Source organism: Dama dama, chromosome 29 (assembly GCF_033118175.1).
Source record: "Dama dama isolate Ldn47 chromosome 29, ASM3311817v1, whole genome shotgun sequence".
NCBI classification, from domain to species: domain Eukaryota; kingdom Metazoa; phylum Chordata; class Mammalia; order Artiodactyla; family Cervidae; genus Dama; species Dama dama.
The window spans coordinates 38,249,042-38,260,588 of record NC_083709.1 but is presented as its reverse complement, the minus strand read 5'-3'; the positions used below and the strand labels follow the sequence as shown (position 1 = coordinate 38,260,588).

At 31.4% G+C, this 11,547-nt stretch overlaps 1 protein-coding gene across 2 annotated transcripts in view; it reads right to left on the bottom strand.

The window, feature by feature from the left end:
• Nucleotides 1-1,306: 1,306 nt before the first annotated feature.
• The window catches only part of ZDHHC21 (zinc finger DHHC-type palmitoyltransferase 21), a 72,523-nt gene continuing 62,282 nt past the window's right edge, over nt 1,307-11,547 (bottom strand). For both annotated transcript variants that reach the window (XM_061132068.1, XM_061132067.1), the window contains 2 exons: nt 9,768-9,811; nt 1,307-9,221 (listed from right to left, as the gene is read on the bottom strand). In XM_061132068.1, the coding sequence (XP_060988051.1) occupies nt 9,089-9,221; nt 9,768-9,811 (177 nt within the window). In that variant the 3' untranslated portion in view covers nt 1,307-9,088. The remainder of the gene's footprint in view (nt 9,222-9,767; nt 9,812-11,547) is intronic.

Here is an 11,547-nt window from a genome sequence, read left to right as displayed (position 1 = left end):
CTTTAAGGAACTATGACTTGTTAAGACTTTTATATTATCAAAGAAGAATATCCACAGACAATTGAAAAGACTATTAAAATATTCTTCCTTGTTTCAATTCCATTATTTGAATGAGCTTTTTCTAGATACTTCAACCAAAATAACAATGTAATGGATTGAGTGTTCTATGAAGATCCAACTTTCTTTTTTAAAGCCATGTATAAGAGCTTTGAAAAAAATTTAGAATCATGACTCTCTAAGTAAAAAACATTATTTATGTTAACAAGCAATAGGTTTATTATATGTTTAAATGAATAAATAAGCATTTAAAATACTTCTCAGTTTTAATTTCCAATATAGTCAATATTGATAAAGACATTCTATATAAGCAAAAACTCTTTGGGGCATGTAATAATTTCTATGAAAATAAAGAAGTTCTGAGACCAAACACTTGAGAATTGCAATTTATCATCACTGAGAAACCACAATTATCGTATATGCTGCTTAGAATCAGAGCCAAGGAAACTGAAGAAGGAACAAGAGTAAAGTTTTATAATCCTTTAAGACTTGTCAGCATGCAACAATTTGCTTTGAATTACCAACACAGCAAAGTTTATAGTTTCATCTGAAATCCTACCAATTTATTTATCTATTAACTCAGACTATTTATCAAATTATTTTTCTGGTAATAAAAATTTAAGAAGGGGTTTTAAAAATAAGAGTTAAGCTCCTATCTATCAATCTCAGGGCAGTTTCTACTTTTTCATTCTTCCTAACACACACTGATTTGTCTTTTCAGATGATATTTTTGACCCATTTATACTCACTAATATATATGTCTCTCTTCTGATTTCTTGCATATACATGTAATTAGTCGAGACTTAGGAAGGTATTTTTTAGAACATAACTCAGTGAGAGCAAAAACTCTAAGTAATACCCCTAGAAAATAAACAATGCCTAGACATACACTCTCTGCATTTTACCTTACATAGATTACTCCACAAAGAGAAAATATTTCCATAAAATAATGTCTGGCACAATAAATGTTAAAGGGGTGACTGGATATAGTCAATTGGGTCATCTCTACACAAATATGCCTAACTAGAAGTACTCTGTCAATTTCAACTCTACTATGTATACTGAGTTTTTCTTGAATATGTAAACAATTCTGAGATTATAACAAAACAAAATCTTAAGGGTACTAAGTATGAATAATTATCCAAATTATATAAAACTAAACAAAGTGGCCAGTCATACTGACAGTCCTAAATTCTAGAATTTGGGTTTATTTTAATAAATACAGAGGTGCGAAAGAAAAATAGTCCCATGTTTTTAAAAAATATTTATTTAAAAATAAGATATCTAAAAATACAGTACATAATACATTTTGAGAGAAGTAAAAACTTCACAATTTAAATTAAAAAACAATCTGCAAAGAAAACAGAAATATTACATGAATAAAACTAAGCAAAATAAATTAAAAACAAAACAAAACATCATTCTTAAGGTAGATACATGGTTTGTTTTTCATTCAAAAACCAGTGTAGACTTTTCATTTCAACAAGTGTATCTCGGATACATGGCTCCCACTTATCATTTTCCTCCCTCTTCTCAATCTAGTTTCATATCCCTCAACTACTATTTTCTTTATTACCTTTAGCACAAGAAACATCAGTGACAATATTTCTTTAAATGTTGTTAGGGGAACTGACAAGTTAACACAGCAGACATGCAGCAGAATAACACTCAGATTTAAACAGATGCACTGAATGTAAAAATGCCCAACAAATCTAAGAACAGAATCGTCACATGGCGCTTGGAACATACCACTATCAAAAGAAAAGTCTTTTATTTTAGGGAGGATATAATATTAAACATCACTTGAAGTTGACACAAAATTTTAAGAGCCTCAAAATATCACAAATTTTTCCAATTCATTAAACTTGCCAGTCACATTTTAAAAGATTAATTCTAGGGACACAAAGCCCATACAAGCAAGATCATCTACACTCAGTTCCTTCAAAAGTCTATTTTATTCCCTCAGGTTAAACTTACAACTCATTTGCCTGAGTATCTCCAGTTGTAGAGAAAATTCTTCCTATGATTTCATTTAGTCACTTTATTCTACCTATGCTAAAGCAGACATTTCTTTTTAATACTCTAGAGGACAACAGTTGCGAATCTTCTACTACCCAACAATTTAAATAAATGACTGCATTTAGCCACATTAAATTAAGTGACACATAAATAATCTAATCTGAGTAACTCAGAACTGATACTGCAGCAACAAGACCTAAAAATATATTTGGATAATTAGAGACAATGTTGTTTCTTCCCAGTTTGCTTTTAAATTTTGTCTTTCCCCCTAATAATATGTACATTTGTATTTCAATATGCCATTCACGTGATCCTAAGTCACATCTCACATTAGTTTCAGGCATGATTTTTTTCCATTCAGAATTCACTGCAAAACCATATATTATATCTACATTCAAAGACAGAACGATTTTAGTTGATTGAAAACTATGCAGAGCATTCTCAAATGTGATTGTCTACTTTTCCAATACACACACTCAGTTATCTTCTTGCCAGAATTTTTAATCAATTCAGCTACATTTTTCAAGGACACTAAATGAATGCTTTAAAGGTTTGTGGGGAAAAAAACAGGGAAAACAGGATAGTAAGCATAACAGTATTACACTGGACGGTTACAACTACTTCTAAAGGGTGTTTTCTTTCATTTTTCACAAAATGAATCACTAAGCAGAATTAGTTTTTAAAATACTCAACTATAACTTACGTGAAGGGATTTTCTAGGTTTTTTGGGGGGACATAAAGTTCAATTTCCTATTAGTTTTGTTTAAATGAAAGTTTTGCGTTTCCTCTTAGACAAGCATATGTGTGCTTGTGTGCATGTGTGTACACACATATATATGTGTATATTTTAACATTTCCTTTGATTTTATCTTTATTTGCAAAATAGAAAAATGGCAATATCATTCTTTAATACCACTAATACACACACAGATGCAGAAAACTTCATCTGTTATCAGAATGGGCCTTTAACTTTTCCTTTTAGCATTTTGCTTCAGAATTGATTAAAAGGGCCCAACAAGCCATACAGTTCATTTGTAGGAAGAGTGGAGTTCTTATTATTTCTCATTTATTCCTGCAGATTAAAAAAAAAAAATCTTGTGAAAAGTGTTTCAATTAGCTTTTGTAAGTTCAACCTACCAAACTACTTTTTAAAGTGGCCAATCTATATGAAAATACAAAATTAAACATCATACTAATCTTCCTAACTAAAAAGTTAGAAAGTCCAAATGAGAGACATTTAAAGCCAACTAAATTGAGGCAGCAGTGTGCAAAAACTAACATCTATTAATCAGAACTGTTCTTAGTAACATCAAATTCTCCTTTATAAACACAAGGATGTGAGAAGAGAACCCTCTGGGAACTGAAAAGAAAATTAACTCTTTGGTACGGGAGTTAAAAATGTCACTCAAGGCTAAAGTGAGTAGCACCAGGATGTTTTAGTTATTGAGGTTGTAAAACACTAACTTCAGGCACCAGTAGTGCAAACATCACCCAACACATACTGGCAAGAATGAGCTTGCAATATGCAGACAAGCTTTCCCTTTAGTTAACAGCCTACACAAATAACCCTGTACTTAGTCAACAGACAAGCAAAGCCACAAAAAGAAACACACCTTTTGTTGCTACTGTTTTGTCCACATCTCTGTTTATATATAAAGCTATCAATACCAAAAAGATCAGAAGTGTGCACGACTGTGGTAGGCACCATATTACACGTTACAGGAATTCACAATACCAATAGCTATGGAGACCCTCAAGATCTCAAAATATCTGAAACAGTCCAAAATTTAGAGTGAAAAATCACCCTTCATATACAAACAGTTGATTTTCTCTCTGGTGACAAATTCTACTTTAATACATAGTATCCTCTCTCCATAATAGGAGACTTATGAAAAGGTCCTAGTTTTTTCAGTCAAACTTTAGGCAACCTATTCACTTCTCCTTGGCATTAAATAGCTGTACTACCGCATAATTCTTGAAACTTCCTGACAGCAGACACTATACAATTATGATGTTTAAAATTAAAAAGAATTTCTCAAAGGCATCTGACTAGCTGACAAGAATCAGCAATATAAACTCCTTAGGTAAAATAACTCAAACGAAATGCTTACGTGCATTAACAACTCTAACAGTAAACGGTATCAACAAGAGCTAAGGCTGAAGTGATTGCAGCAGGGAAATTCTGTGTCCAGTAAACCCTGCTGTTAAGATGCTGATTATACATCGTCTGTCTAGCCTTCTCTCTATCTCATTATGTTCCCCTACTCTCTTTATCCAGTTTTGGCTACTCACTCCTCATTTATACCTGTACTCTATGGTAGAAAAAGGAAAAAGGAAATAATACAGCAAAAAAAAAAAAAAAATTAATGATAGTGGAAAACACCAAAAACGTAAGAATAAAGATCACTACTATTTCTGTTTCAAAATAGCACTAGCAGGCAGTATACGATAACATCTGAAGAACAGACAAAAATGCACTAAATTTAGTTGTTAAAAATTACACAATGATAATGAAAGGAGACATAAGAGAAAACTTTCCTGAAGTTAAACCATCACCATCCCCAACACAGCAGAAATGTTAAATATTGACTGATAGACACAACAACAACATTGATTCAAAGTACTTCAAGCAAGTTGATTCTATTACTTTTTCATGTTCTACTGAAGAATATTCTAGGATTCAGTTGAGAATGGCTAAATTCAGAGTTCAATGAAATTAGTGATTTACAGAGAAATTCAGAGGATTCTTAGGATCTAAAGTAATAAATGTGGACATTAAATACTACATTCATTCATTTATTAGTTTTATGGCTACTAATACTAGCAAGTAGAACATACTAAATGTGCATGACTTACTAACTACATTTGCTAATACTTTTTTTTTTTAAAGCAACAGTAGGAGAATTGGGTAAAAAAATCTCATATCTATTAATAAATTATTGAATGTTTATAAGTATAAATTGTACCAAATAAATTCTAGATATATCTACACATATAGAGGTCATGTCAAAAACTTATTTAGTAAAGCAGCAATAGTTCAGTAAACTTGAGCTAAGTAGTCTATTCACACAAGAAGCACTAAGGGAAGTAGACACTAGAGAAAAGTCCAGGGAGACTAGCAGCTCTGTTAATATTAATGCTTCTGTAAACTACAGCTGCATATATTGTGATTTTATACCAACATAAGTGAGAACATTCAAACCACTCCATCATCTAACACATAGAAAGCTACATGGTTAAAAATCAAAATTACTTCATACATCTTGGGTGGAGGTGTTCTCCTAACGCAAGTCTTCCTGATTAGCATCAAAACACCCTTTGGGGTGAGACATACCTTCAATTTATTATTTGTACAAAAGTGGCCTGAAAAAGCCCAATAAAGAATAGTTATAATTAGCCACCGTCCTAGAGAAAAATACTCCTAAGCTTTAGCAAACAATCACTAATGCCCATTCTGACAGAAATTTTAACTTAGCTGTTACACTAAACTTTATCTATGCTTATGTTTTCTATTTCTATTATTTAAAACTATGCTTTCTTCTGCTCAAAGAGATTAATATATTACTATTTTAAATATACCTATTTCTTAAGTTAACCACAAATATTTTTAATACAATTCTTAAGCAAAATAGTTATTTTTCTTACAGTGGAACGTCAGCTGATTTAATATTTTTAAATTTTTGAACTCAGTCAATTTTTGCCCACAATCTTGAGCCTAGAAAATATTTTTGTTTGCAGAAATAAACAGCAACAAACATAATTGTTCAAGAGGTGTAAATTCTAATAACTACTTAAAAATCTTTCATTTCCAGAAGCCCAATTAATGACTTTGCTGACATAAAACATCCTTTAACATACATTTCACTTAAAATGAAATGGAATGTTTATAAGGAAATATTTCATCCAATAAATAGATTACATCAATAATCTCATTGCTCATAATTATTTTTCTAATGTTCAACATCATTAGTTATTTTCAAGGTTATCCAGAATACATAATAAATCAGCTACTAAAGGTACAGTTCTAACTCACAGTAGGATAATTAAAAGGAATGAAGAAAATTATAGAAAGAATTAGTAATCTCATTATTTTAATGCAATTGAATCAGTAAAAAAAATTCATTCCAAAACTAGGATTAAAAACTAAATGTATTTTTTTATATATTCAGTAAAACACACTAGACGCTTGCTATTTTAACTACAATAAATTTGTTTTGTAGTAAGTTGGTAATTTTAAGGTAATAGTTTTTTCAATTCTAAGGCTTAATTTGCCAAAATAAGGTTCAAAATAAAATTCCTGAAATGGTTTCATGTGTATTTATCCTCATCTGATATAAATCTGACAGTAAAAAAAAATACAATATGAATACACATAAATGAGGAAAAGAGGTCATACCTGTATGAACTAGACATCAAAATCATAAATAGGAACACATTAATGTTCATAAAACCTTAAATTTTTTACATAGACTTCCCTTAAATTTGTACCTTTGATATGTTCAGAATTTGACTATACAATTCACTTGTGGGGCAATAAGTCTCTAAAGCCAGTATAATTACATCAATTAGCCAAAAGAGGGCGTAGAGAGAACGCCAGAGTTCATGCACGCCCTAGCAAAGTGCCAGGGGGCTTCTCTCACGTGGTCTACCAAGAATCACAAAACCCAGTTAGGTGTGCTAACTTGAAAATACTTAAAGTTACAACATAAGTATATATAGCTATACTTTATATAGACTCTTATATAAATATATTGATATGTAGCATTTTTGCCATTCAAAGAAAAATAAATATATGCCTTGCCTAGCGTATTGGTCTGTATTTCAGTAACTTAGAAGAATCAGCTACAGTGGGATCAGGATCAGGGAAAGTAAAGAGAAAGAAGCGAAAAGAATGTGCCCTATAATTGGGCAATCTAAGAAAGCCAGAAACAGAGACTCTTAGATGAGGAAAGAGACCACCTCTGGTTCTCATCACCGAGGCAGAGGTTGGCACTGACCTCCCCACTACCTTTCAAGGTAGCTACTGCTACTACATGAAGTATAAATACATCCATAAAGCTCTTTAGGAGTCCTCACTTGGCTATGCTGTTTGCTCAAGGTCCTCATTTGAAAGGAATGTATACAGCATAAGGCATTTGACTGATATCTATCTACATTATCTACACTCCTTATAACTTCTGTCACTAGGCCAAATTTGGTTAATATGTTAGCTTGCACAAAACCCTACCCATTTATTTGCCTGGCATGAATATACTAATTTTGTGGTTCATTAAGCTCTATAAATATATTTCTTATATTAAATTTACTATGCAACTTATCAGCACCAATAAATATTTTTATCTGCCATGTCTAGGTTTTTACATAATAAAGCATTGTAATCAGAACATGAGAGACATGGTACTTATTTCTCTGAGAAGACCTTATTCTATTACTTTAGAAGATTATTTACAGTTTCTAAAAACTAAACACAATCCAGTTAACTTGCTGACAATGGTTAACCTTCTGTTTCATGATTTCTCAGGTATGACTCCTTGCTATCAAAATTAACTAAAAAGGAAATACTGCTATGCTCCAAGAACACTAGACACCCCTTCAATCCTCTCTTCAAGAGAAAGACTGAATACATAATTTCTTTAGAAAAGATACATGGATTTTGCAGTATTCTAATGGAAAAAAAAAATGTTAACTGAATTTTTTTTCAAAACATGCTAAATATTTTTTTCATACAAATGTTCTATACTTTCCAAGAGACCATCACTATCAGCAATTCAAATTTTTATAAGGCTAATCATGAATACAGATCACTATACTTTCTTATTTTTAGGTCATTTCCTAACATTAGCTATGACGAAAGGTCTCTCCATCCAGATTACAGCTGGGCAATTAAAATTTAATTTCAATTTGGGTGATTACAGGTACACAAAAGTTACTTACTTTTACTAGTAACTTTCTATAAATAAAATTTCAATATTAGTTGGTCAATATTTATTACATGAAAATCTTAAAGGTGTCATTTAGATCTAATAGGTAAACAAAAGTCAAAAGTATACATTTTTTCAAAAGCACAATACTCCTCTTTATACTATACATTACATGTTATCTAGTTTACAAGCATTTAAAAAACATAACACATTCTAATATAACTACACGAAAAAAGGTATCAGTGGAATTATTGCAAATTCTTTATGCTTTTGCTCATCAAAATCTTAGGGTAAAATAGGAACACGTCTGTTTAGTCAAAAATTCTTCCTCAGAGCAAATATCTCAACAAAAACCAATAATTACAACAGTAGAGGGAGAAGAAATGGGAAAGTTAATGTGGAAAAAATTAATTTTTCTTTTAAAATAAGGTAGGTAGTTGGTATTTTACTTTAGTGGTGTTTTTATTTAGTTTTTGGTGAAGAGAAAAAAAATCAGAAAGCTACTTCTAAGAAAACACAGTCCTTTTTTTGTGTTGCTGCTTTTGGTTTTTGTTGCTGTTCAACCTTATATGCTGCATTTAAAAAAAATCTCGCAACACATATAAAAGGGAGTATATCATATTTTAAATTGTATTTGAAAAAGAAAATTTACATAAAAGGTATATCAACTTTTGTAAAATGTGAAGAATTAAATTCAGATTTGGTTAGTACTGCTTAAGAGTGAAAATTTTAAATAAACATCTGAAGTTTCCCATAAATTGAAACCTGTAACACTGTTAGTACTAAAAGAAATTATGTACAATTATTTCATCCCAATCAGTGCCTTTTGAGTTTAATAACAAAAGCATTTAAAGAAATCCCTGTGGAAAGCTAATTTGAAAGTAAACATGCTTTAAAACTTAAATATAGATCTTGTATTAGTCCCACAACAGGATCAAGATCACTATTAAAATAAAGCCTGGGGCACATTATGATGCTTAAGATTGGTGGGTGGATTTTAATTGACTTGAAGACTGTCATAGTTCTATTATCAGAAAACCTGTAACGCATTTCCAGCATGGAGTACCCATCTGTGCCCACCATCCATCTGTTTAGACGTGATTGGCAAAGTGGTAGGGAACTCGCAGTGGTTGCCTCCGCCTGAAAGGAATAAACCACAGGATCTTCCAACGAGTGCCAAAAACTTCTGAGAAGGTCTGCTGCCATGGCTTTCGGGGCCTCGATCTACAGAAGACAGCATTATTAGTGAAAGACAGCACTCCCATGGTGCACTCCAGTAAGCTAAAACAATACAGGTTGGCTGGGGATCCATTACTGGACTCTGATGAATTGTGTCCCAGCATCACAAATACAGCTTTTCTTTCATTATGGCATGCAGCTGAGTTTTAACTCTGGATAGCAGATATTGTATCTGTGTCGTCAATCAACCTAGGCAACTTTTGAAGCAGAGGAGAATCTCAGGATTAACAGAATGTGTGTCAACAACACAGTAGCAAATCTCTTTTGATGTACTTTCAGGACAAATAATTTAACTTACTTCAGTTAGACAAGGGACAAGAATGATCAGTACTTATTTTGTTTGAAAACTATCACAGCTAGAAGACCCCTACTGTAAGACTGGGTCATGCTTGTCTAGCTCAGACTTTAGATAAGGTACCGAGAAAAAGCCATCATTATATTATCTTTTCACTACATGCACACATTTTTCAAAGGTAACCAGTTGTTTACATTTTTAAATAAGAAACTTACAGAGTTCACTTTAATACTTACATTTCTTCACAACAGTTTGACATCTTTTCAATAGATGTTGTATCCTATTAAAAATTTAAAAAATTATACTCAGGTATAACAAAGCTTTCAAGGCTTTATTTTATATCTATTTTATGGGCTTTATTCTATATCTACTTTATGATGTTTTTAATCATATTAAGAGAATATTCTGAAGATATAAACAGTCTATATATAGGTACTAAGAATTCTAAATTATCCATGTACATTGCTGAAATTCCCTTGGAAAAACAGAGTCAATATTACTTTGTGCTAAAAAGAAACAAAAAATTCAATTACAAACCCCATTCCCCAAATTGTAGGAGTCGCACTTCATTAAAAAATACCTTTCATTACATTTGCCTTCTTGATAATTCTTTTAAAAGCCTATATTTAATTTAACTGTCACATGCATTCAAAATTAAATACCAAAATATTAAATTAAAGACACTAGTGGACAGAAAACTTTAAAGAGTCAAAAATTGCTACTGGTTATGGATTTCTGTAAACCAACACAAATTCAACAACGCAATGTATGCATTTACCACGCTACAATACTATTACTCGAAAAGTAAAGCTAACTGATTAGTATTCAGTAAAAACTGCTTCAAAAGAAAAAAAACAGTCCCTTCATAATAATGCAATATCTCATTATGTGTTTTCTAAAAGGCTGTTAACACAAACATATAAGAAAAAGAACTCAACAAAGAGAATAAAGTTTCTAGACAAGCTAGTCTAATTCATGTTAATGGAAGACTTATCATTAGACTGAGACACTGGGATGGATAAGGAACATAGAAATAATTAAAAACACAAGTTACATAATCTTATTTTAGATATATATTTACATTTTAAAAATATTTTTAAATAGTACAAAAAATATTCTTTTTAAATATACAAAAAAGTTAAGAGTTTTCCTCCTTTTACCCTATTTATTAGCTTCCTCATATACAGCAGGTGGCCTGCACTATTATTAAAGCAGTACTATTCATGCAAATATTTCTAACTCCAACTCCAATTCCAAGAACTTCTTTAGATGTGACTGTCTTCCAATACTACTACTAAAAAATACCTTTGCTTCAAAAAACTCTTTAAAAGAAGTTACATGAAGGCTCATAATATTAAATTCTTCTGTATGAACAGCTGTCTAACTTCAGTTGGCCCACACACAGGAAAACAAATCTATGGTTTTTTAGATGACTAGTAACCAGTAACAGGGCTTCACTTCCAGATTTGTCAGAATGTGTGAGGAGGCTGTGGATTAGTTATTCTATATTCACTAATGTTCCTAGCATTTTCTGAAATTCATGATATCCAATGACAATTCTACTCATAATTAACCTTTCCTGGTTCTATTGCATAATTTGCTCAAAATAATGTTTTACTTCGTGAAAACATCGTCTGCAAATACATGTAAACATTGATTAGAGGCTTAGAGAAAAGTTGGGACTCTGGTTCTATATCTGAAAAAAAAAGTGAATGAAGTAATTTAAATGGTTTCTTAGAACTGATGATGACAGGTCATTATGAAACAATTAAGACAGTTTGCACAAAAATGTGAAGGAAGAAACAGAAAAGAAATTTAAAAGTGTTATGAGGAAAGGTGTATAAATGACCCTGAATTCCAGGTGTGGATAATATTTGAAACTAGAAACTATTTCGAGATAAGGAAGGCAGTTATAAGGTTAGATTATTATAACTAGCTAATAGTACAGGAAATTTTTTACCATGCCTAAACTCACAACCTGATTATAATTTTGAGGAATGTTTTTGTGACAATAAA